At 40.5% G+C, this 27,903-nt stretch overlaps 2 protein-coding genes across 5 annotated transcripts in view; one reads left to right on the top strand and one right to left on the bottom strand.

Moving 5' to 3' along the window:
• The window catches only part of LOC102380243 (phosphoribosylaminoimidazole carboxylase and phosphoribosylaminoimidazolesuccinocarboxamide synthase), a 71,967-nt gene that overhangs the window by 1,073 nt on the left and 42,991 nt on the right, over positions 1–27,903 (top strand). The window contains exons 2-7 of one of the 3 annotated variants that reach the window (XM_025200153.1): positions 5,161–5,247; positions 10,341–10,820; positions 11,916–12,005; positions 12,191–12,283; positions 14,572–14,640; positions 21,201–21,287. In XM_025200153.1, the coding sequence (XP_025055938.1) occupies positions 5,161–5,247; positions 10,341–10,820; positions 11,916–12,005; positions 12,191–12,283; positions 14,572–14,640; positions 21,201–21,287 (906 nt within the window). The remainder of the gene's footprint in view (positions 1–5,160; positions 5,248–10,340; positions 10,821–11,915; positions 12,006–12,190; positions 12,284–14,571; positions 14,641–21,200; positions 21,288–27,903) is intronic. The other 2 variants (XM_025200154.1, XM_025200155.1) reach the window with 2 other exon arrangements.
• Positions 1–27,903, bottom strand: part of PPAT (phosphoribosyl pyrophosphate amidotransferase) — an 83,327-nt gene that overhangs the window by 31,286 nt on the left and 24,138 nt on the right. The gene's annotated exons all lie outside the window — the stretch shown is intronic.

The raw sequence follows: 27,903 nt of genomic DNA, 5'->3' as shown, positions 1-27,903 counted from the left end.
ACCAGCAGTGTTGAAGTCTGGAGATAACCAAAATGACTCCAAGGTTATGCTCTAACTGCTGGTGCTAAAAGCTCACAAAGAGGTCAGTCCTACTGAGGGTCTTATCTGTGCAACTCTGTTCTAATATTCATTTTAAAAAGCTATTTTATTTATATAGGTTTAATGCTTTACCCCAGGTTTTTCAGAGCTCCAGTTCAGAAAAACTGGACTATTCTGTATCAAGCATTTCACCATGCACAATTATAAAATTACAGCTTTTTTGTTTTTAAAAGACAAAAAGCAAATTATCAGTAGGTCTGAAAACTACAAAAAAAATCCAAAATAATTTTTATTCTGATTTTAAAGATTTTTCCCCTTAACTTAAATCTGATTAATTTGTATTAATATGACTAAATGTAAACATAGACAATACAGTTTTGGGAGCTATTTGTGCAACAAATACTTGAGCATACAAGGAAGCTTAAATATTTAAATAAGTTATTCGTGTTTCTTCTAGGAAAAAAAAGTTATATTATTTTAAACAAGACATCCCGGAGCAAGACAGAGAGAGACTTATTTTTATAAACATGAAGCAATTGTAGTTTTATCAAACCAGTTGCACATCAGGTTCTGTTGAGCCCCCTCATTGTGTGTGTGTGTGACTTTCACTAATGTTAAACCGGAATTCACTCTACTATAGGGGGGAGCAGAAGACGACAAAAAATTAAATGGGCTGTAGAGACAGCACTTAGATCCGGATTAGAATTATAATATGGTTGAGGTTAGAAACTGAAGCCTGAGATTTGATGGTGCCAAAACCTCAGACTGCTGTCCTAAGATTTCAATCACTTCCCACCTGGTACAAACAAGGTCTCTTTTGGGTATCTGTTGTAATCTAAAAATCATGAGACAAACACAAATCTGGTGATTCAAGTTGGGCTTCACTATATTCCTAAACTGTGACAAGGTTTGTATGAGGTTTTTAGCTCTGGTTACATTTTTTTTTAAAATAATTTTATATATAATTATTTTTTTTAAATGTAACCAGAGCTAAAAACCTCATACAAACCTTGTCACAGTTTAATATATATATATTAAACATTAAAAAAGAGCAACTAACTAGGAGGAAAATTTTCAATAGTAAGAAGAGGACATGCATGCCTAAGTCACTTCCATGCCTTTGACAATTTCCCTGTTAAGATCCTATTTTACAGCTCTTGAAGTGGGAAAGCATGGTTTTCCATGCTTTAAGGAAAAAACCCAACCCACAAATTTATTTTTTAATAATGTTTCACCTATTTGAAAATATTTAATTAAAAATAAAATTAGTAGTTAACACACACACACACACACACACACATACACACACACACACACACACACACACTGACTTTATCCCCCCTCCCCCCACCCCACAATAATGTACAAAAGTTCAAGGGTCAGAGTCTCAGCAGTAACAAACTAATGGAGCCACTGACTTTCATGGAGTTATGATGATTTACATAAGCTAAGGGTATGCTCCTGGAAACCTAGTGTCCTGTGTTTTGAATGGCCTTGCCCAAATGGTTCATTTGAACCTAACTTTGCTTTGTAAATTGTAGCAAAGCTAATAGAAATTGCTCTTAAATGATTTAACTGTTTCACATTTCATATCCTATTCACATTTCACATTTGTGAGAGTGCATCATATAGGGCCAATGTACCAATCTTGTGTGCAAAACTCAACGTAGGATGCCAAATTAAAAACTGCGCTCCTGGTAAGACTCCTTGCGTTTTGGGGCATAGACCCTCAATATATACACAAGCTTATTTCAAAGTGTGATACATTAATTATACTTTTACATGTACACATGTAACATATATGTAACCTACAGCTATGCAAAATAATTCATATATAACAAGGGATAAACAGATTGGCAACAAGAGTAGTAACCTTTTGCATGAAAATACACAAATTCAGGAAGTCAAACAATACTATACTATACTATCCAATCTTGGTCCCATGAAAGTCACTGAATAAAATATCCACTGAAGAGGTTATCTGGCATTTTAATTGAATTTTTAAAGATCTGTATTTGAATATACTGTTGTTTAAGATGTATGTTCTTGATAGCTTATGGTAGTGCAAGATTAATGTTGCAGCTGTGGTGGTCCAAAATGATTCAAGAGGCAAGGATTTCTTGAGTGACATCTTTTATTGACCCCTAAGAAATCCTCACCTCTGGATAACTTCTAAATTTCTTGTCAGAGATATTCTGCTCTCCAGCTTGTTTAGTAGGATTTTTTTTTGTCAGACCTGAAAGTAATACCTCCACTATTGGTGGGGAGTGGGAGGAGGAAGCTCTATAGCAGCAGAAGTCAAGAAGAAATGTAAAATAGTTCATATTTGCTAGGGTTATTAATCTGAGCACCCTCAGCTGGAGAGGAAATGAAGTACACGTGTGTGCCCTAACCCCAGGTAGCCCCACCTGTTCTGGGGTTTACCCCTCCAGACCACAGTGAGCACTCCATGGGATTCAAGGAAGGAAGGGTGCACTGGTGCTGAAAAGGCACCCAAGCCTCTCTTCTCCACTGAAGGGCAGAAGTTGTGTGTGGAAGATTCCCTCACAGGCAGAACTCAAGGAGATGGAAATAATTATGGCCTAGCTGTGTGACTTGCAGAGATGAGAGAACAAAAACACAACTGTTTGATATAGTCCTTGGTTCATTAACTCATGGATATAGCAATACAGGCTGCGTACAGACATTACACTTAGACCAGTCTAAGTGGTCAGAAATATATCTAAACCCAGAGCCGTACATAAGTTCTGCACACACTGACCAGTCTAAAAATGGCACAAGCAGTCTAAGATAGACCTGATTCAAGGTAAATTCAAATCAGATCAATCTAAGGTTAAACCCATGCATCAAACTTCTGTTCCGATTCAGTGTCTATCTTTTTGAAGAGAAGTACATTTAGGTTTTTAATAATGGCTCTGTTTTACAGTTCATGAAACTTAAAATTTCCTTTATTAAGAATGAACGAAGTGGCTTAGCATACTGAATGCAGAATGAGGCACAACAGAAAACTCATGAGTAGGTTTCTGTGCAAGGAGTTTTTCCCTTATTCTACTCTCCTTTCCCTGAACATTCATGATACTTGTTACTATAAAAAGATGGAATCTAACTTCAAGGATTCAATTGTTAAACAGAATATGGAGTAGTAGCAAATATAAATGAACCTACAGAGAATTAGCAAAATCTTCCATAAAAAAATTCAAAAGTATTGTGCGGCATAATTCCTTGCATTTAGTACAAGAACTTTTTAATTACCTCTACAATCTGTTTTCTTCTGCTGGGTGCAATTGAAGAAACTAATATTTGAAATATGTAGCTAAAATGTAGGAGTAACTGGACCAGAACACACCATGTGTCTCTAATGACTGTTTCCAAATTCTTCAAAAGGAAGACCACACTTTCTCCCATAACTCAGACAGACAATGGTGCAAGGGTCCACATTTCTGGATGCATCTTTGGCCTTCCTTCTCCTAGCCCCACATGATCTTTTATGCATCCTGGGCGCACCTACACGAGGTGCTTACTGCACATTAGCCTAAACAATGCACAGTAGCATGGCCGTTAAAAATCGTGCTAATAGCCTACTGCACCATGCTATTAAGCTAACGTGCAATAAGCATCACAAAAAAAACTGTGTTCCAGCACTACTGCGCAGTAACTCTAGCTACTGCACATTTAGTTAGTACTTTATTAAGCAAGTACTAAACTAAATGCACAGTACGCAAGACGCATTAATGAATGTGTAGATGCACTCACTGAGAAGGGACTACCATGGTCATTTAAGTCCAGTCCCCTGCAGAGATTCAGGATACTATTTCTAAACCAGCCCACACAGATGCCACTGTTTCAAAAATGTTAATGAAGTATGCTTATGTCACTGTCTTGACGTACACTTCTAAAAAGGATTTAATAAAAACAACTCTTTTTATAAAATTCCAGCCAAAACAATACCTCAATCACCAGCCACAGAAACAAATCCCACAAGGTGACAATGTGATACAAAGCGGTGGCCATAAAACTCTTTGCTGCTTACAATGTAATAGCCTTTTCACGTTTTTTAGTGATTTATTTTCATAATCCAAAGCAAAGGAAGGACAGATTAATTATCAAGTTTTTAATTTCTGAATATCACAAATCAAGAGCATCTGGAGTCCAAGGTGAAATAATCCATGTTGGTATGCATTTCTTTGTGTGTGCAAATCCTGTCATATGGTCACCATTTTTTTGTTTAGGCCTTAACAACATATAAAACATACAAGACACACAAAAAAATCTATTTTTATTCAGATATGAAATAGAGATGGAAACACATGCATACACATATTTGTTAGCACATAGTAAAGCTGTGTGATTATATGTGCAAAGTTAAGGTTTATTTCAGCAGTGACAGCCACACAAATCCATCTTACCTCTTGGCAAGTCAAAATTAGTTTTCAGGCTCCACATATTCAAAACTTTACTTAAGCATGCCCACTTATGGAGGAACAACATACCACAGGATAGAATTCAACCTGCATTGGGAAAAAGTCCCCAAAACATAAAACCACTCCTTGTATGTCCCCTTCAGTATTGCAAGGGATGGTAAATAGTATCTATTTACGTTCTCTGCACCATTCTTAATTTTATAAATTGATCATACCCCACCCTCGGCTGTTTTCTCTAAGCTGAAAAGTCCTGTACCATTTCTCTCTGTGTGTGCAGGAACCTCTCCATGCCCCTGATCATCCTTGTTCTCTTCTCAAAACCTATTCTTACAATAAATGTGGATTTTTTCTTTGCCTGGTAATCTGAATGGGAGCAAAGTCCATGTTTATTTGGATTTTTGCTTCCATTTTTATTTAGTAGCATTTAGTCAGAGAAATGGGTGCCCCCTAAAAAAACTGAAAGAAAAAAAAAAAAAGCACGTAAAAATCGAGCATGGAATAAATTAGTTTTCTACAAGGATTAAAAACACCTTTAAAATTGGTGTCAAAGAGACTACATTTAAGACAGTTGTTTTACCCGCTACTGCTTCTTTCCCATCCAATTACTTCTTGTGAACTGCTGACTGTGTATGGACATTTAATATCTTCAAAAATGATTTATTCCATACCAATTTTTCACATGAAAACTCTTCCCCCCCAGGTGAAATGTCAGTTGCATTAGAAGAGGATGAGGATGTCTCATCGGATCCATTACTTTTTATTTCGCATGTCAGACCAATTGAACTAGGTAGAGTATGATGGTGTGGGAAGCAAAAAAAACACCATACTTACAGAGTAGAGTAATTCTGGTATGTCTTGTTGCAATAAGTTTTCATTAGCCTCAATAAGTTTTTGATTAATACAAGTTTACAACAAAAACAAGACTGCGCTTTCATCCCTCTGGTTTTAACATTCAGTAGCCTAATGAATAACTGGTTGTCTACCACAATACATGGCAGATGACCACTGCATGACCAATTTGCTGATTGCATGATTAGCTTTCACCTTCAGAAACCATCCCATGCTACAGCTAAATCATATTAACTAAATTTATCTTAATTTATTACTTACTAATAGAGGGTCTGTCACATGATAGTGTGAGAGACATACCCTTTGTGGTTTATCTGCAAGTCATCTGATTTATGCATAAAATGGCAAATCTGTGAGCAAATCAGCTGAGGGGAAATCTGCAGGGACATGACACAAAATAATCCTGTATCCAAGAATGCCGACTCCCAGCTGAATAGTTTGAGTCTGCAGTAGCCTACACAGCAGTTATACCTGCTCCTGAAGCAGTGGTATGGCTACCAATCTGGTGGCCCACCAACCATGCAACAACAACTTATTTGGGAATGGCTGAGCTGAAATGTTGCCTTGGCCAAGGAAATTTGTGCTCAGCAGAGATGAGCAACCATAAGACATCTGCTTCCCCAGCAAAAGTCCTCACAACCCCGTTGGTCCTGCCAGTTAGTCACCAGCTGACAGATTTGAAATAGCAAACAAACTCCTTCCCCAAACTACCAGAAGCTTTCACCTTAAATGTGGTGCATGTCTGCACTCATTAAGCAGGCAACATGCCAACTGATGACAGGTTAAACAGAAGGTTTGCTCAAAGGATGGGAAGGCAGCAGTTCAGGAAAATAAAGTTTATTATGATATTAGTTGTACAACGGAGACCTTTGTGCTGAGATTCACTGTTGAATCTAAGAAATGTGACACAGAACTTGCTACCCAGGGAGCTGGGGAGGAACCTAAGATGGTTTGATATCACCTGAGCTGGTTTAAGAGTGAGAGAGACCTCAATACAACTGATATAGATCTGAGGAGCTAAGCAGCTGGTCCCTGGCTTCTGAAAGGTAGAAGCAATTCACATGATATGTTCTGCCTATCCATCCTTGACATGCCCTTCCTGCCAGATGTATACATCTTTACTGATATTTCTACTCAGATCAATACTTAAAGGAGTAGAGGGTCTAAATCAATATTAATTAGTACTTGACAACATAGCATAAGGCATCATCATTTGGGACACTGAAAGCCTTTAGTTCTGGCTGAAGAGAGAAGGCAACCTTGTAAAAACAGACAAATTCACTACTATGTAGTCCTTTTAAGTACACAGCCTTGGGACTGCAAAGGGGTGGTGGCTGGAACTATACACTCACCCAAACTTAATGTAAGCAATTCTCATTAAGTACAGAATAACCCATTTCAGTTGCTGTCAGTGGTGTGGTATTAGCAGCCCCCAAACTGACTAGCTCCTGTCATTTTCAAGGCTTCTAATAGTCAGTTTCAGGGCTACTATCAGAAGCCGTGAAAATGACAGGAGCTAATCTGTTTCAGGGCTGTTATCTCCCCTCATTTTCAAGTCTTCTAATAGCAGCCTTGAAACTGACTAGCTCCTGTCAATTTCAAGGCTTTTAATAGCAGCCTTCTGACAGCTGCTTCCCCTTCACTGTTTCTGGCACCAATTATGCTGCAGTGAAATGGAGTTCAATTACATTACGAAGTAGACATCATGGCTGAAAGGTGCTATGCACTTAAGCAGTTTAGGCACTTCGTAAATATACAGGTAACCAGAGTTTGTTATAAGCAAAAGATTGGGACCTGCATCTCATTACAGTCCTCAAATTAATAATGGTGTTATCTAATACACGCACATAAATGGAGACGACTGGACACAAGCTCTCAGAAGGCACATGCATTATTCGTATTCATGGACAGGGGAACTGAGATATGAACAAACACTCTGGAAGAAATCCTGCTCAAGTCTTCTCTGAAAGCAGAAAAGCAGAGAAGAGGTACATCTTAACAGGCATCTGCAACTTTTTGTCACCTGGGTCTGCCAGAGGACTTTTTGAGGTCCCTTTCAGTCCTATCTTCAAAGACTTGTGAGGTAGGCTCTGGGTCAAAAGACAATGAACACTCTGGTGAATTACCATGCTACCAAAACTACACAGCTATTACTATTTTAGAGCTTCTTAAGAATTTTTGAGGTTACCTTTTTCATTTGAAAAATGGCGATTCACTAAAACCAAGAAGTTTCAATAGGAAACTTAATTTTGATGGATTTCTCTACTCAAACTTCTGGAAATGGTCAAAGTAGGATCTTAAGACACTCTAAAAAACAAAAGTTTTCGTTGCCAGTTCCTAAACAGTTGTGCTTATAAATGTAACCTAATTAGAATTTTTAAAAAATAGTTAAAACAAAACCATCCAAGTACCCTAGATCACTTTTTTTTGTCTCAGAAACTAATTTTTTTTTTTTTTTTTTTTTTTTTTTACAGTTTTGATTTTTCAACAAATTAAAGGCAGGGTTTTTTTTTTTTATTACAATCTTCACAAGGAACTGATAGCCATTTTCCACCTAGCACAGTGTTTTACTGCAAAAAAAAAATCAGTCCACCTAGCCATTATGACCCAATTCAAGGCACTGTCCATGGCATTTCAAACCCTGCAAGTCAGACCTATCCATAAGAAGTGCTGGTCCAATTCAGAAAGCTAAACAATCCTCCTGCTGCACAGCTATTAAATATTCCTTAGCTGTGAAATGTAAACATGAAAAAATATATATATAAATTATAAAAATTATATGGGGGGGGGGGGGAGAGAGAGAGAGAGAAATCTTATATCTATCTATCTCTCAGACAAGGTAGATGTTAAAAACTTCATTATGAAATTGTTAAAATTTTATTTATATAAATATAACTATATACATGTAGAATATGAAGAGATAATAGAGGAACTCCTCATTGAGAAAGATCAATTGAGATAGATATCCATCTCAACTGATATACCTCCATTTCCTAATAAAGTTTTTAACACCTGTTCTCAGCACTTTTAAAGTGACAGACACTTTGTTATCTGAGAGGTTAGAGATGGAAAGGAAGGAAAAGGCCAAGAAAAGAAAATGAGAAAGATCCTCTATTATCTCTTCAGATTCTACATGTATATATTTATATCAATAAAATGTCAACAATTTCCTAATAAAGTTTTTAACATCTGCCTTGTCTGAGATATATATATTATTTTTTCCAGCGGGATAGTTAGCAGACAGATTAGTCAGATGAGGCGATTCCCAATAGCTGAGCTGCAACCTCTTCAAGCTTCTTTGATGTTCATTGTGATCCATTATAGCAATCCCTATGGAGTACTGGTAATTTCAAAAGCCTGCTCCTAACACTCCTTCAGGGCAGTGGTGCTTAACTTTTAGGTCCTGTGGGCCAAATGAGTGATGTAGGGCTGGTCTTCAGGTCAAATCAGACCCCCACACCGCAGGATTGGGCCTGCCTGCCCTGCAGGGGTATCTGGGCCCCATGCTGCCCCGCGTGCCAGATCTAGTGCACAGGGCCTTGGCTTATGGGGCTCCCCACGGGCCTGTAGGGAGCTCTACAGGCTGGATGACAGGCACTGGGGGTCAGATCTGGCCCATGGGCTGTGGCTTCAATGTGCCTGCATTAAGGCACATGTAGAAACACAGTTGGTATGTCACCTGCAAATTAGCCTTTTCAACTGTGCTGTATCAGCAGGCCAGCTGCTGCCAAGACTTGTCTTGACAAACATAGAACCTTAATTATTAAACAAAGCAAGGTGGAAACTGCCATTTGTAAGTAAAGGTCTCTTAAGCAGAATGACTTGTGGACAACCATATGCAGCAATTATTCCTTAAACAAGTTTATCATCAAATACCTTATTTCGCAAAAGTATGCTTCACTGAATCAGAATGTGTTAGCGATATTTTTGCCACCAGAGAGAGCTCAACAACTATAAAAGTGTCTTAACACTCGCACCTGGGCTGCCCTTTAGAAAAGGATGATTTCAGAGGCATTATTTATATCACCAGTCTAACTGCAAAATTTGTGCTAACTACTCTGCATATTAACTTAATTTGCAAGTATGCAAATAACTTGCAGAATAAGAAGGGTAAATCATGACTTTTCTAAATCTACACAAGATTCTGTGAAAGAGAGAAAATCCTATTTCACTCCCATTAGGAGCACAGAATAAAACTAGTTTTGCAAACTGGCTGGATTGCAACATTAAAGTTTTTAAGCAAATTCACTATTACACAAAAAACTCAAGCACACATTTTTAAAATATAGTTTATTTATTAAGATGTTTTAAAAATATTGCAAAAAAAGTTAAAACTCACTCTTATGAAAATTATTATTTATCAGTTCTGCACAATATGTTTTCTGATTAATCGGATCAATTTATTTTTAGAATGGACTGAGCTTGGGAAATGTCACACTCCAAACTATGAAAACTGGGTTCTGTACCCAGCTCTTTCATGACTTGTGTGACTTTAGGGAAATAATCGTTATGCACACCACACAAAGCTTTTTTGTAAGGGTTAACAACCTAATTCTACAAATATCTACATATGTTTAACTTCCTACATGCATGCAAAACCAAAAAGATTCCATACATTCATAAAATTAAGTCCACGTCCGCAGGGTCAAGGCCTAGCTAACTGGTGTTTGGATAGTGCCCCGAGGTCATGAGATGGAAGACATTTCATAAATGTCTTATTATTTTAAACAATAAACAGCACTAAAAAACAAATCTATTGATCCTGAAATCAATGTCTGAGAAAAGAGAACTACTAATTAGACAAACTAAAATGCATCATCATAATGTCACATACTGTACATAAGAGCTGCACATACTATACAGCTTCATAATTTAACAAAATGCTGACAATTCACTGCTTGATATTATTTCTTTGATATTATTTTTATTTTTGCTCCATCATGTTTGGGGAAAAAATGTTGAGAAATAAAAACCACTTTCCTTCAATTCTCATTCTCTCTGTCCTCCCTCTACCCCAACTACCTAATGCAGGTAACCCGTATCTGTGTCTCTCCACCACCCCACATGATGCAGGTAATCCAACCTCAGCACTAGACGCTTCCAAAAATCCACCTTTTATTCCAACGGTAGCGAGCGAAGGAGGAAAACACTGGACTGTTAATGAAGTCAGAGCTCTAATACGCATATGGTCAGACAAAAACATCCAGCAACAACTGGAGGGCACAGTGAGAAATAAAAGAATATTTGAACAGGTTGCTGCTAGGCTTCAAAAATTCGGAATTGACAGGGACTGGAAGCAGTGCAGAACAAAGTATAAAAATCTAAAACATGAATACAAGAGCGTAAAAAACGCCCAAGACTCAGGGAATGTGAATAAAAGTATGATATTCTTTAATGAACTGGATGCTATTCTGGGACACAGTACTGTTGAACAATCAAGTAAATCAGATAACAATGAAGGCAAGAGGCCTACAGAATGGACAGAAGCTAATACAGAAAAGGACTCCATAGGTAAGAACTCTGGCTATCCAAATGTTGTTTGCCATTATTAGTTTTCAAGCATTAAAACAACTTTAAAAGTACACAAGCATCTGCTAGATCAGTGGTTCCCAAAGTATGATCTATGGACAAGTGTTCTATAAGGCCAGCTAGCAGAACAGAGCATACTCCCTCCCATCCCCACTTTTCAGTTAAAATACTGACAATAAAAGGGTGAACTAGTCCAAAAAGTATTGACAGCAGTCCGCTGCTCCAAAATATTTGAAAACCAATGAGCTACACAAAATATTTGTTGGGAAAAACAAACAAACCATGAATGGAAATATGCCAGCTTGTCTAGTGGGTTAATTCTAAAATAATACTGTATTATGCAGGTTGATCTTTTACTAGGTAATGATCATAAATCCTTTTACAAAAAAAGGGAATGATATGTAAAGGCTAAAAAGAAGAGATCTCTCTTTCAAATGATATGTAAAAATATGAAGAGATTATGAGTTCAAAGAAATGCAGGGAGGCCCTTCCAAATGCAAAAAGAGGTAGAGGAGGCTGTTCTGACCCAAACAATGGCAAGATTACCTGCAGGAAGGAAGAGAGAGAAGACCAGAACTACAAGAGTGGAGGAAGAAAGCAGGAGAACAGAGAAAGTGCAGGTTTGGCCTATGGTCATGTTAACAATGCCCTCCTCATGCCCTACTCACCCCTTTAACTTTTCAACACACATCCCACTTTGTTCCAGAAACGGGACAGACCTGTAGATGTTGAGGAAAAGCTGCATTATCCATAACATTTTCTAGCATAATTTTCTAGCATTTGAAAATTATGAAAAGCTGTAAAGACAGCAGGTTGAATGATAGCAGGATCTGTATTTTATTCTGTGGTCATAGTTACCTGTCAATGTTAAGTGATATTGCTAGGTGAATAAATTATAAGAACTTTAAAGATCTAGTCAAGGGGGTCCACAGCTTGGTACCCTGGGTTCATTCCTGGTTAAAAGAAGGAAAGAAAGTAACAAACAAACTATGAATAATGTACTGAAACAAACTTCTACAACTGCAAAAGTACTACAGATAAGCAATATCCTAATTCAATAATATATTATTTACACAGAAACATCAGGAGACACGGGTGAAGAGGATTCTGTTAGTAATGTTTCAGAAGACCTACGAGTTATAGAAATAAAGAAATGTTCTAAATCAGGTAATTTAAACATTCCTGTTTTCTTTTAAATTGCAGTTCAAAATAAAATTCATACCTAAACTCCCAAAGCAACATTTTGAAACACTCATAGAACAATGTAAAGGCCTAAAAGTGGAAGAAAAAAAAAGAATGGCAATAGGCTGTGTAGTATTGATTCACTATGTAATCTTTATCTATATATGCAGAGCTCCCTGCAAAGTTTGATGAAAATAATACTGTATGCAATAGGTTGGAAGGCCCAAGGACCACACACATAAAAGAAGAAGAAACTGGTTTAGGTGAGCTGAGTTTCATTTCCTCTTATTTACTTCAGTTTTACAACTCCACAATTTGGCATTGTTCAGTCAGCTGTGGTACAACTCAGTATGAAATTTTGCTTATTCATTAGTTGTCACAAAGTCCACACTGGTCTGGTGGTTCATGGAGGTGTCATGAATGTTTTGTTGTACTGATATGGCATGAGTGGTCTCACTCTGCAAAGCACTCTGAATGTAAGGCTGTATCCATTTCTGTTGCTGTTATCACAGGATATATTATGTTATGCTGTCTGTATGTATATTTTATTGTTTGGGATATGGTTTAGTCAAAGTACAGGAGTGGGCAGAACTGCTAAACTCTTTTAGTATTCTGACAGGAGGACAAGAAAAATTGCTACTCCCAGAGACAGGCAGAAGACATTATTAGGTACCCAAGGCATTGTCTGCCTGTAATAGGGAAATCAACTCCTCTATAGAAAAGGCATCTGAGAGAAAAGCCCCATCAGCCATAGGAATTCCAGGTGCCTCAGGGAGACCAGGGTTCTTGGTTGTAGCTGTGTTGGTCTAAGGACATGGGCAGGCGAGGTTATTTGGGTAGATGTGATATCTTTTATTAAACCAACTGAAAAAGTTCTTTGCAAGCTTTCGGGCACAAACACACTTCCTCAGGCAATGGGAGACACTGTCATTTGTCTTGGGCTGTGTCTAAAGAGACAATGGGGGACCAGAAATTTCTGGAGGATTCTGGAGACTCATGATCAATTAGAATACTGCTGATGGGGGTAGGCGGGTACTAGCTTTGGGAGTATTTTAGGGTCCAAGATAGATTCAGGGTCTTTTGGATTTTTCCCCAGGCTGGATAAGGCTCAGCAGCCAGCGCTGGCAGAAACAGCAGGATGGCTGATTTCTGCTGATGCTGACAGGTCTCTCAGAAGGGCTAGGGTGTAGCCAGATGAGAGGGTAAGAAACTTTACTTGCCTAGTTTTTCTATTTACAAAGTTATGGTCACTTTTGCTTGTATAATTCTTTTCTCCTACCTAATAAATCCTTTTGTCTCCTTACTGGTTGCTTGTAGAACAAGCGATCTCTGGGCAAGTGATATTCCAGGCTAGCCCATTCTGTGGAAAGGGGGACCTAAAATTTCTTTCACAGCCCAAAGGAGAGACCACCTGGAGCTCTTTGCTGTGGCTGTGGGGTCTAGTATAAGGGCAGCGGAGTTGAGATAAGGAGATATTCCAGGGGAACCCAAGTCTGTTCCTTGTGGAACAGCAGGGAGATGCTCTGGGGGGCACCCTGTAGATGGGTTTGTGACGAGAGTAAAGTTTGACAAATGTTTAAAAAGGTAAAAATGTCAAATGGGAGAATAAAAAAAAAATGCAAGTTGCTTCCTATTGGCTACAGAATAAGGGTTCAGTGTTCTACACCCATGTGGTGTTTACAGAGATTCAGGACAGATTATGGCTGGTAGTTCAACATTCAGGGGAAAAGTAGGAGCTTAACACTCAATTGGAGGGGTGCAGAAACGATTTATTGTAATGTTACTGGGGACAGACAGAAGTAACTTCTGAAATGCTGTCAAGTGAAGTGTGCTTGGAAACTTTTCAGATAAACCATTTCAGCCAGGGGACAAACATAAAGCCCCTGGGACATTCCCCAGCTGCAGCCTTCTCTTGTGTTAACAAGATAGGCAGAAGCACACTAGAGCAGCGTTTTTCAACCTGCAGGTTGTGACCCAAAAGTGGGTTGCAAGAATATATGAAAAGGTTGCGAACAAACCAGGGCTGGTGCTGGGCAGCTGGCAGCCTCTCCTTCTCAGTCCCTGGACACAAGTAACAAAAAGTGAAACACTTCAAAGTAGTGGCTCATTTAAAGAGCTACTGCTCTGCAGAGCTTCAGCGGCTCTTGGAATGTTTCAAAGGACATGGGCAGACACAGTTCTTTGGGTAAATCTGATATCTTTTACTGGACCAACTAAAATAGTTGGAAAACTTCTTCTTTGCAAGCTTTCAGGTACAAACACCCTTCTTCAGGCAGAGGAAGCGTCTGCAGCAGTCAAAGGACATGTACATTTATACAGCTGGCCCTCTGAGACCATTTCAAATATGTTTTAAACACTTCATTTGCTACTTCTGCCCACACTCAGTGCTAGGTATTTCTAGTAAAGACTCTGTGACCTCCCTTAGCTGCAAGAAACTGAGTATGCTTATAAAATAAGATTTTTATTAAGGGATACTATGGTAGGCTATGGCATTCAAATAGTCTAATGTAAAACTAAAGAGTTTTAATGTAAAACTTGAATCTTTTGGCAGATGTTTCTGTGAACACTACCTCAGAGAACCTAGCAGTTCCATACACACTGAAAGAGACTGCTGTGATAAGTGAGTGATTAAAGCATTTCATTGATCACAAGAAGTAATTTGAGGTGTACTGGATGGTGTTACTGTAGCCCATTTCCTCAAGGCAGGAACTGTGTGCTATTAAAAATGTAAGTTCACTCACAATCTCCCTCTGTCATAAAAACACATAACCGCATATTCTACAGACAATGAGGCTAAGTACAGAGAGTCAAAAAACCCAAGGCTAAATAGATTAAATCTTTGCAGGTTAAACTGTAAACGTGGGAGAAGTCAAAACTGGACAACGTGATAATCTTTGCAGGTTAAACATGGGATGGCAGCCAGGGCGGGGGACAGCCTCCTTGAAGGCTTTCCTCTCCACTCCAGCAGGGTGGGGGGGCATGGCCAGGTCCCGGCTCAGGACTGGCCTGCCAAGGCAGAGTGGGGGGGAAGAGGGGTTTAAACTCCCTCCTGGGTCTGCATGGGACCTCAACCAGGGTCTGCCTGGGGGAGCAATGCAGCCCCTCCCAGGATCCCCCCACCCCACCCCAAGTGTACCTGCCCAAGGCCCCCTCTCTCCACTAGAGCAGAGTGGAAAAAGCCTGGGAGGGGTTGCCTTCCCTTGGCCAGGCAGACCCTGGCTGGGGTCAAGTACAGGCCAGGGAGGGGGTTTAAATCCCCACTCCTCTCTGCCTTAGCCTGCAGGGCCAGGTGGGGGCCTGCCCATAACCTCTTCACTTCATTGGAGTTGGGAGTGGAGGAAAAGCCTGGGAGGGGTTGCCTCCCCCAAGCTGGGGTCCCATGTGGGCCAGGGAAGCAGTTTAAACTCCCCTCCCCCAACTCTGCCTCAGCATGCCAGCCCTGGGCTATGCTGGGGTGGGGGGAGGAGGAGAAGCCTGGGAGGGGCTGCCCAGGCCAGGGTCCGGCTATGCCCCACCCCCACACACACACACTCTGCTGAAGCAGGCAGTTGGGGGAAAAGCCTGGGAGGGGTTGCTTCCCCCCTCAAACAGGCAAGCCCCAGTTGGGGGCTGGATCCAGGTCCATCCCCCCCTCGCCCCAACTCCTTCTCAACCAGCTGGAGCAGATGGGTGGGGCCAACCCTGCCCCACTGGAGCAGACAGCACAGCCTAGGGCTGCAAAGCCTCCTGGGATGCTGGGTGATTGAGTTAAACTTGAACCGGGAGGGGATCTGAGACAGAAGTTCCATAAACTGGTTTCACCTAAATCAGTTCAGTCTAATATTACATCCAGCCGGGTTTATCTTAAACCAGTTTTGGCCATTTTGAAAGCAGTTTAAGTGCACTGAACTTCTGTTCTGTTACAGCTTTAAATCAGTTTCTGATCATTTAAACTGGTTTATGTGCAACTTCTGTCCCTGGCCTGAGTGCACTCAGGGCACCTATACACATGACAGAACTCTGCTCCGACACGGGCTAATTAGTATGTGTTGGAGCAGGCTTGATTAATCAAGTCTGCTGCAAGTCTGTTGGAGCTAATTAGCAGCCTCCGTGTCATGTGTATTCATAGAATCACAGAAGTAGGGTCGGAAGGGACCTTGTAGATCTTCAAGTCCGACCCCCTGCCTGGGCAGGAGGAAAACTGGGCTCAAATGACCCCAGTCAGGTAGGCATCAAGCTACTTCGTAAAGACCCCCAGGGTAGGAGCCAGCGCCATGTCCCTCGGAAGTTGGTTCCAGATCCTAGCCGCCCTGACTGTGAAGTAGTTCTTACAGATGTCTAATCTAAACCTACTCTCCAACAACTTGTAGCCATTATTCCTTGTTATCCTGGGAGGCGCTAGGGGAAACAAGGTCTCAGTGTTCAGTGTTCTTGTGTTTCAAACTGTTAATTTTGAAGTATGGGACACTGAATACAGGTGATGCTTAGAGTGCCGCTGTAATTAAAGTGCCCCCCTCCACTCCGGAGCACGTGTATAGACATCCTCAGATTCCAAGGTAAGGGAAAAATAGGCTATCATGAGATTTATATTCCCCCTAAAAATCTAATCAGAAAGAAGAAAACACAAAAAGAATTCATAAAGAGATCATGTGAGGCACAGTTAAGGTCACCTGTAAAGCGTGACAAGTAAAATACTGATGGATGAAAAATTTTACCTAAAATGAAAGAACAACAAATAAATAGGATAAATAAATTAGCATTATAGCTTCATGGCAATGTAAGATGTAGATTGCTTTAACCATTTTTTTTTTCTTTTCAAATTGCTGTGTTTGGAGTACTTCATGTTTGATGAGCTGCTCCAATAAAATTAACTCCAATAAAAAAATCCTTCTTGGGCAAACTTTTAAAATGCCAGAATGATGTCCCCTCACTACCCTAGTTCATATGAAAAGTACACAGACTCAAATTAAATCCAGTTCCAGAAGAGCAAGCCACTCTGATTTTTATTGGTACATAAATGGCCAAATCGTGCCTTTGGACAATAGTAGTAGTGCTTCAGTACTTTCTATATTCTAATGCTGAAAAAGTTCTGCCCCTCCTTCATTGTTCTACTGGTATAAAACTCATAGTTCCCTTAAAGGCAACAGAGCTTTGGCAGTTCATAGCAGCTCAGGTTCTCCCCTCATTCCTTAAAAACACCGTGTATTTATGCAGCATCATTCAGACCATATCAACCCAGTGCGTGACTATTTTATCAATTTAAACATGATTGCTTACATGACTTTTTGAAGAAAAAGAAGAGGAGAGCAAGCTTGAAGAAAACATTAATGTTATGTATTGGCCATAAAAAAATATGGAGATTGACATTTAACCTTTGAACAGACCTTGACATCTGGGCCTCTTATTAATTATACAAAGAGTATTTTGCCTCTGCAGCGAAAAATGTACAAGTCCATTATACCAACACACTCAAATTAGTTTTAAACTAGTTAGCTCAGGTATTGATAGTCAGGCAGCACAGACCTCAACACAGGCTGCAAAATCTGCCTAAGAAGCTGAGTTGGGCAGTTGCCCAGGCCAAGCTCTCTTTTGTCATGACTTCAGCACAGTCAATACCTGAGCTAGCTCACCTCTTCCACCACAGTGGTGTTATACCTTTACATTTATCCCTTTTGATATGTTTCCCAGATGTAGATCAGAGCCACAAACTAAAAAATACCAGGTCCTTGTAGAGATTCATTTTTCTTTTGATGCATAAATACAATAAAATAGTTAAATCATGGTCTAGTACAGGGGCAGTCAACCTGTGACATGGGTGCCACTAGTGGCTTGGGCAAGCTCTGTGTATGGGGCACATGGCATATCAGGAAAGGAAAAGACAGGGCAGGAAGCAGAAAGCAAAGCAGTGAATTGGGCACAGAGCAGGAAGCAGAAACCGGAGCAAAAAAACAGGAAGGGAAGGGAATCAGAGCAGCACTCCGGGAGATTTCTGGGTTAATTTGTGGCATACTGTACAAAAAGGTTGGCCTTCACTGGACTCTCCAACTTACTAGGCCTCATGGGCCAGATCTGAACCATGGGTTTCTCGCAGGCTGGAAGATCTACCTGTGGTGGAGGAGTAGTGATTTCTCAGCATGGCTGCTGTTGCCACTGTGGTGGCACAGCTCTGGAACCCAGAGGGTAAAAGCCACTTGCTTCCCATGCTCCCCTTTGTCCCTGGGTTCTGGAACCCCGTCAATGCAGCAGCTCTGGCAGCCACACCAACAAGCCCTGCCTAAGGACCATAATTTAACACCAGTTGGGCAGCCCTAATCTAACTGACATTTGTTTCAGAAAAGCTTCTAATTAGTTGAGTTTACTCTCTGTACTTTTAAATATATTCACATTCAAGAAATATAGCCTCTAAATACTGAATGCCTACTTTTAGATGTACCAGTCAACATATAGTCCTCTCTTTGGAGTTCTTCCAAAACTGCAGTCATTACTGATTCTTTTTTTTAGAATAATTTACTCCATTCTACCTATGCATTCAAGGAGCTTTCCAAATAGATTAGCCAGCAGAGGGTGCCCCAGCATTATCTGACACAACAGCATCACTAAAACTTCAGCAACAGAGACCTGTGAAAGTCTAAAACCCTTGTACAGCTCTCCTTTTCCTGAGAAATCTGTCCTGTATTTCTTGAATCCACAGTCAGCATGAGTGAGGTTTCATTTTATTAAACAACTTCTAGGCCCAATTCATTCTAGAAATGTACCCAAGGAGCTGATTCTTTCTACTTATGGAGCAGGTAGAAAGCACAAACAAGGAAAACCAGTCAATTCTAATCTAGGGTCTGTGTATTCCACCCTGACCCTCCAACACACACTTACTACATAGACCTATAAAAATCATGTCAACAGACAAACATAATGTAAAATTGAGTACTTGGTTAAATTTCTATTCATCTTCCGTTACATGAAAGATCAATGGAACAACAAAGCAAGTTTCCAAAAAAGTCTTCCAAACACATGGTCAAAATAGACCGATGCAAAAGAAATAATAAAATGCAATTCTGAGCAATTATAACAGTAATGGGAGATCTTTTTTCATCATTCTTTTCTAAAATGTTTAGCTTCCCTCTTAATTTTGATACAAGGTATGTTCCAGTATAGTTGCATGACATCTGAAATAAATATCTAGGCCAGGATTTTCAATGTATGGGTATTTAAAAATCACAGGGTAATAGACATGTGTACCTATTCAAGTACCTAAATACAAAACCTCCCCTTAAAAGGTTGCTATTGGATGCTTTGAGATTTTGAAGATGTAGACCAAGGAATCTGATTTTAAATTCCCTAGTTTTAAAAATCTTGAACCCCAGCCATTTTCTACTAAAGTGGGCCTGGAAAGGTTCCTAGATGGCTGGCTTCAGTACCAGCATCCACAGAGTCACAACTCTGAGCCTCTGGGATTTTTGCATCTACTGTTACAGGTTTGCATGGCATCTGCAGTGAAAATAAAGCAGCAAGGCATTACCATCTGGGTAACCTAGGTGGTTAAATGTTCTTTTGGGCCACAGACTACAGTCATCTTGTCTAGTTTTGACTTCTCCCACTTTTTAGGGAGCTCATTTGTGCTACAGAAAAAAAAACACAGGAGACTGAAAATTAGGGAAGACTTAATTCTCAGCAAAGCAACAAGATGTGTGTCAGCAGATGAGCTGACAATTCAAATAAGTCAACATTGATTTTCTTTGCTAATTTTTAAGCAAAAAATCTGTTAAGAAGACTGATTACATTCTGTTGCTCAATGGCTCTCTAATGGATAGAGGGCAGAGCCAGAAGCCAGGAACTGCTGCCACTGAGCCACTCCATGTCCCTGGCATTCATCCGTTGTACATCAGCTGCAAAGTAAAGATACAAAAATATGTGCGTCATCTCTTTGTCACAAGATGGGCTCTGTCAAATGATTGGGGACCAATTAACTAGGAAGTAGACAACCCTCCCCATTCCAAAGAGAAAGCATAGCAATGTCAGCATTAGCCAGTTGAGAAACAGGCATGTGGCAGCACCAGGTAAATAAAAGGGAAATTTTTGGAATGTTTCTTCTTTGAAGACTGGGAGTTTGATTGGCAAGAGAGAAAAGTGCTTATTGTCCCCCCTTAGCAGAACTATGAACAGGGCATCACCATATACCACCTATGAGACAGCAAATTATACCTTCTTTTGGGGTCCAATTCAAGGCCCATTGAAGTTATTTGGGAGTTGTTCCACTGATTTCAGTGGGCACTGAATCAGAACCTTTCTGAGCATTGTTTTGTTACTTCATAAAAGCACCCACATTCTGCTGCATTCACAATCCCCAGTTCTTTATCATTTATTTGTATTATTGTAGCATGTAAAGGCCTCAACTAAGATCAGGTTCAGACATTCCATGCTCTGTACAACAGAAGTGGTAAGATAACTCCCTGTCCCACTGAGTCAAAGGTTACGGACAAACATACACTCCTAGCAGCTTCAAAAGGAGAAGCGAAGTTGCTGCTTGCAAGCTCTCAGCAGCCATTACCTGTGAACAAGCCTATAGTGACAGAAGCGTAGCAAAACAGCTCCAGCTTTAACTGCTTCATTGAGCAAAATTGGGGAAATTTACCCCACTGGCTCTGGAACAGCAGCTCCTGCTCCCCTTTTGAAGCCACTTGAGGTATACTTCTGTCCATATCCTAAAAATCAATGGCTCCCAAAGTGTTGGGGTCAGACCTGCCATTAACCCTCAACACTATCAGTAGATCACACATTCTTATCAAACTTTAACTAAAAGGTCAGGGCACAGGGGGGACAACAATCCATAAACCAACTGTGGGCCACCTACCCTGATTTCACAGACCACAGTGGTCCACAGACCTTTGTTCAGAACCAATAATTTAAGTACTTGATAAAATTTGGGAATTAAATCCATTAACTGATCAATAAGATATCACATTTATTTTGACAGGTATTTTTATATAGCAAATTTCCTAAATGTACTGTATATATTTATTATTCTGAGAATGTATTTTCAGATGTTCATATATTTTTGAGTTAACAGGCCAAGAGAGGTAAAAGCCCCAGGGGATTAAGGATGAAAATCATAAATACTAGCAATATGAACATGTGAGTAGTTGTGCTTAGGACAGCTGAAAACAGTACGTTTTTATGTTAAATGACAATTCTATGGATTTCTAGAAATCTCTGAAGATGAAGATGACTTCATCAATTCCACCCAAGAAGATCTGGAAGCCACACACATAAAGAAAGAGACTGTTGACATAGGTAAGTCAAGAGTTTATCTTCATGACCTTAAAAGCATATTCTGAAGTGGGAAGTTCTACTTTTCTAAGTCAGGTCAACATTTATTATATAAAAGGCTTAAGAGCTACAAAACCTGATTTTGTTTTAATTCATTATATAACAGTACACACACATACACACGTTTCTTAAATTATTAACTTACAAAATGAAAACTTATTTTAATGGGAACATGCAGTTCACTATACCGGATACAATAAATACTTTTGCATTTGATTCAGTTACAAATACCATCCTTTTCACAGAGTTGCTAAAAAGTATAAACTGAACATTTAACTAAAATGGCTCTGTTAAGAGTCATCTAAACTTACTATGGCTTTTCTATTTTATACTAGTGAACTTATTTTAAGTAATTTCAGTATGGAGCACTATCCAATAACTGCAACAGGTGTAACGCATTATTTTAAATATGAAATTGAAAGGTTTTGCTAATATGCAAATGCACATATTTAGTGTTAAGTATTTGAAGGGAAAGAAGTTCATTAAAAAAGAAAAGCTTTACAAAAGTGTCAGTGCAGTGGATGGGCTATGGTTATTAATCTTAGAATAAAAACAATGCAAGAACAAAATCAAGAGAATGTTTTAGGAAAAAATGGTTTGTAATTTACTGGCATCTCACAGTGAATCAAAATGATCTATTAAGATACTATTGGTTTACACTGGAAAAGCTAGTGAAAATAGGAATCTGCATAAGAATTTGTAGTTGGGACTACAGTGCATTCTTCACAGGTATATGCTGAAAATACCTGTTGTGGGAGTATTTCTGAATATCCCAATCAGGTGACAGCCTGTTCTTTAACTTACATCTGCTTACAGGAGTTTAGTTTGGATAGATTTCAGAGACAACCTAATTAAACTTTTACAACTCTTTGCACAGGTGGAAATTAATGTAAGGTAAATTCTGAAAGATTTGTCAGGTGGCGTGACACATCAAACTGTCAAAGCAATACCATGAAAGCAGTACTATGCAGGGAAAGAATTACTTGAAACCACAGGAAAATAACATCAGTGAAGGTTCAGAGACAGCCAGGTCACATGAATGCAAAGAGAATGTTCCATACAGAGCGATGCTATGAATGTCATATGAATAATTTGACTGATTCTCATACTACAACAGGGTTCTCTGTTCTTGTCACGTAATATCTATTTGAGGACAGTAATCACTAAGTCAGCAGTTCAGAAATCCCACTGCCAAAGGCAGAAAGACATTAGAGACAGCATGACAGAGACACAAGCACAGGACTAGGAGTTTTGTGAATCTGTTGAATCAGACTACAGAGTATCTTTGGGCAAAGCAAATCACTTAAGACAGGGATTTTCAATCTTTTTTAAGGAGTGTACCCCTCTGGGTACACTTCTGGCAGAGCTCGGGGAGGGGGGGGCTCCCCCCCACCCCGAGCAGCCCGCTGGCTGGGCAGCACCTGTGCAGCCCGCAGATGGGAGCTGCTGCCCTCGCCTCGCCTGGCCCGGCCCTGCTCCTGGGAGGTGGCAGTGCTCTATGCCCACCCATCCACCCGCGCATACTCCTTAGCCCCTTTCCAAGTACCCCTGGGGGTACACATATCCCTGGTTGACAACCCCTGACTTAAGAACATAGGACGAGGAATGCACCGATAAAGATTTTCTTGGGCGGGCTGGGGCAGGTCTGTGAATGGGACCCCAGGGCTGGAGCAGGGAGCGGGATGGAGCCACGGGCAGCTCATCCAGGAGATCAGCATCCCAGTGCTTAAAAATAGCAGCAGGGGCTCTTGAACTTAAAGCTCATCAAATGAGCTTTAGTTCAAGCACCGCCACCACCATTTTAAAGTGCGGGGATGCTATTTAGCAGAGCAAAACCAAGCGGGGTGAGGCCGGATGCGGGCTGCCCACTGTGGGCCTGGGGCCTTCCACTGCTGCCTTTGACTCAGGAGCCCTGTGCTGGCCCATGTGCCCCCGCCCACCCAGCAGCTGGGGGCACAGCTTGCCACCCCCCTTGCTGCTGGGCGAGCAGGGGGTGTGCAGCTGGAGCGGGGTTCCTGAGGGAAAGGCAGCAGAGTTGAGAGCTCTGAGCCCACAGCAAGCAGTCCGCATCTGCCCCGTGCACAAATCTTGGAGACGCATGCCAACCCATGCCTCCACCAGGCACAGTGGCCTGAAGCTGCACACCCTTCCCCCTCCCCAACACCCTCTGGACAAGCTGCCCATGACTCCATCCTGCTCCTTGCCCTAATCCCAGGTCCCATGCACTGCCGTGGCTGGGCAGCACCCCTAGCCCCTACCCCACTCCCTCTCACCGTGGGGGCCTCAGTATGCCCCCCTCGTGCCCCTTCCCCTCCACAGACTTAACTCCCTGCTGCCCGGCCACATTCCTGGCCACATGCATGCATGCGGCCACATACATGCACACAGTACCTCCTGTGCCTCGCTCCTGGCAGCCCCAAGCAGGACCCCAAGCTAGAATGCTGCCTACCTGCAAGGGGAAACCCACCATTTCCCCGAGGGAACCCAGGCATCCGGGGCCCCAGCCCCATGGGGGAGAGGGAACCCAGGTGACCAGGGCCCTGGGTAGAAGGCATAATTCATGGGAAACATTATCGGCTATAACAGCCAAAATGTCATTTCCCCTTTTATTGGTGTCAATCTGATAGGCAGCTAATGCAGAGGTGCACCGCTGCATAGGACCTAAATCACTGGTCCCTCTAGCCTGGTACTGTACCTCCAGTAGTAGCCAATACCAGATTCTTAAAAAGGAAGGTGCAAAATTCCCTTAATAGGCAGCTATGGAATAATCTGATCTTAAAGAATCTTTTCATAATACTAGAAAATGCAGGATTGGTTTATACCCTGAAGTATAAGAGTAACATTTTAGAACCTCCATGGATTATAAAAATTTGCACAGATGGAGATTGGTGTGATAAAAGACAAATACTGGTAAAACCTTTCAAAGATCAAAGGGAGCCAATAAAAACAAAAACAAAAATGGTGCTTTACTTTAAACTTAGTGTACTCAAGCACATGCCCAGAAGAGGCGTTGCATTAGTTGGACTCAGCTCATCCAACATCTGTATAGATTGGGAATTGTAGTGGGGCTTTTTTGGCACTTTTAGGTGATTCAATCAGCTATTAAATAAAAGCGCCAAAAAACCCTGCTGAAACTCCCAAACTATACAGATGCATGGGTTTTTGTTTTTAACATCTGTATGCAGCCAATGTGTGTACTAAAACTACCTCAGTTGCCCTGACTGCATCCAATAACACAATGCTTATTTATCATAGTTCCTGGGCCATGTACAATCATCATTAAATAAATAAATAAATAAATACACCACACACACAGACTGTATTTCTATTTTCTATTAAAAATTGAAAAATAAAAACCACATAGTTTAAGAAAACAGGCACATAGACAAATTACCAAGGTGATGATCAGTGGTGACTGTCTGTGTATATGCTCTTACCCTGCAGTAATGAAAATTAACCTATGTAGCTTACCTTCATTTCATTAATATTTCTCAACCCTGGTTACCTCCTAGGTAACCTGTTGGCATGCCTGTGTTTTAGGGCAGGGGTGACCAACCTGCAGCATACATGCTACAGTGGCTCAGGCAGCCTACATGTGTGGCATGTAGCAGACTGGGCAGGGAATAGGCAGCACAGTGGCTGATAAGACACGGAGCAGAGCAGATCAGGCCAGAGGCACAGAGTAGGGAGTAGAGATTAGAATGGAAGATGGGGCAGGGGAGGGGGATTGGTGTGGCATGTGGAGGGTGTGGAGACAATGTGTAGCATGCCTGCCAAAAAGGTGGCCCCCACTGGTCTAAGACACCCAAGTTTTAAAAAACAGGAGAATACAACTTCTCACCTCTACCCAAAAGGATGGGTGAGTCGAGGTTTTGTTTTTTGCTGATATATTTTAGTGGACCAACTGTATAGCTCGGAGACATGTTAGGCAAGCTTTCTGGCACAAAGTGCCCGTCCTCAACATGAGGACCTTTGCACCTCACATTTCCTACACCATCCTTTTTACAACATTCTGACCCTACTATATGAAAGAGTGAAAGCTTAGTTCTATAGAAGCCAATGACAAAATTCACTTTGACTTGTAAGTGGCAGACTTTTTCAATCAATCAAAAGCATTTAAATAATAATAAAAAACCCTGACTGAACTAAAAGGCCTTGAAGAACAGATGCCCTGATGGAAGATATGTAGGAGAGACCAGACAACAACTGCGCACCAGAATGAATGCAGACCGGAAATCCATCAAAGACAGAAACACCCAATTACCGGTGGGGGCACATTTCTCACAGGAGGGCCACTCTCTCTCCAATCTCTCAGTCCTGATCCTCAAGGGAAACTTACACAACACATCCCAGAGACGAGCCTATGAGCTCCATTTCATCAACCTGCTGGATACTAGAGATCAGGGACTAAACATAGACATTGGATTTTTGATACATTATAATCTGCCTGGCAACTGACTCCCCAGCCCAGCCCAGCCCCTGGCTTCTTTACTTTTCATTCCATCCAGGAAGAGCACACGCCAACTGCTGCAGCTTCCTTAGCCTGACGAAGGGTTTTTGAACCCGAAAGCTTGCTTAATAACTATTCTCCAACCATTTGGGTTGGTCTAATAAAAGATATCAAATTCACCCAAGGAACCTTGAAGAACAGAGGCTTTCCAGACTTGAGTTTTGGAGTTTTCAAGAATTCTGAAGTCTTCTGTCCCAGGTTGATGTTTTATTTGTTATAGCTATGTAACCAAAGGGGATATTTTTATAATACCAAAGAATGTCCATCTACAGGGAACTATATCAATCCACCCCTGAAGCCCCTCCAAACAAAAGACAAGCAAGACTGGGCAAGCAAAAAAACCCCAACCAAACAACAAATATCATGATGCTTTTTTTATCCTATTCACAGTTGAATTTTGATGAGAACTCAGATGCAAGCAGAATAAAAATTAGGTTTTGTTCCCTTCTTCAAAATGATGTTTTCTATCCTTAGTTCAGAGGGTTTCAAACAGAGCTACAGCTTCATTCAGGAGTTGAAATGCGAGTGGAGGCTATGCAAGAGCACTAATGAGCTTTTAGAATTCTGATTTTTCTTCCACTTATGCACTCCACAGCTTTTCCTTTCATTTGATACAGGCTAAACATTGCTGCTGCCTAAAAGGAAGACAGACTTATCAAACATATCCATGGAAATTTAGGATCTTCCCTGGCATTTACTAGCACCCTCTTTCCTCCAGTCAGGGATTCGGCACACCTGAGAACACAAACTCTGATGAGATGGCTCCTTGCAAAGATCATGTACTAGCTCATGACATTAAAAGGAGATTTAACCAGAAAAAAAAATATTAACAGGAAAGTCACATTCTTTTCCAGCTTCTTTATGATGTATGAAAATATACATTCAGTGTTTGAGATAGGGGGGAGGAGGGAAAAATAGAAAAAAAAACATACACACCACATTCAAATAGGCAAATGTTTGCTTTTTTTAAATAATAGAAATACACATCTTTTTCCTCTAGAGGATTCTGAAGCCTCATTTACTTCTGAGAAAACTGCCATCCTTTCTAACACCAAACACATGACATTTCACACCCATATAAAGAAGTTCTTGAACATTTAGAAATGATCATAGAATGATTTACAGTAAATTACAGTTCCAACAAGTCTAAAAACTGGTTCAAAGCAAACCATTTTAGGGCCAGTGTAGATGCAAACTGGTTGAAAATAGTTCTATTCCCCTCCTATTATTATACCAAAGTGCAGCAGCATAGTGAAATTTCCCCAGTGTGTTACTTCTGTGAGCTGTGCTGCTATTTACCGAAGATACTTCAATTAATAATTGTTTAGAACAATGCAGCCAGGGACACATGACAGAAATATAAAAGTTATTAAACCAGTTCAACATGGCCACCATGGGGGTATTAAACAACTTGTGCTTCTATCCTATAGATGCAATTAAAGAAATAGTTCTACGGTGTATCAAACAGCATATGGCATTAGTTGTAGATGGCAAGTAAATAGCCTCAGACAGTAAAGAAGGATGCTGAATCATAAAAAAAAAAAAAAAATTAACAGAATGTTTTTCTTTGGATTTTACATTAAATATCCCTTTTAAAAAAAACTCCCTCCAGCCCCTCACCCCACCTATCAAACCGGCTAAATAATACATCCTGTTTTATCAGGTTTCACTTACGGGAAGTATTTAAAATATTGTAACACTGTCCACTGACTCCTCCAGAAAATATAGGGAAAAAATAGGACCTACCTTCCTAATGTAAAAAACAAAGAATTTAAGTAAAAAACCTTAAATACTATACAGGCATACTTTATGCCCCATAAGAGGAAGCAATCCCTATTCCCTTTCTGTGCCATCTTTAAATAAATTAAAAATTACACACTAAAATTAGGAGCACTATGGACTGAAAAGTTATGAACCAGACACTCTATTCAAGTCTTGCCCTCACTTCAAAAAAGGACTTGATAGCCATAAGCAAAGGGTAACTGTGAATGGAACCATGCTAGTATGATAGGAGATTTCAAGTGGAGTCTCACAGTGTCTAGTGCTAATTAATTATTTGGATGACAGAAT

Source organism: Alligator sinensis, unplaced genomic scaffold, assembly GCF_000455745.1.
Source record: "Alligator sinensis unplaced genomic scaffold, ASM45574v1 scaffold516_1, whole genome shotgun sequence".
NCBI lineage: Eukaryota > Metazoa > Chordata > Crocodylia > Alligatoridae > Alligator > Alligator sinensis.
Note: the sequence above shows the minus strand (reverse complement) of the source record. Positions and strands in the feature narration are given on the sequence as shown.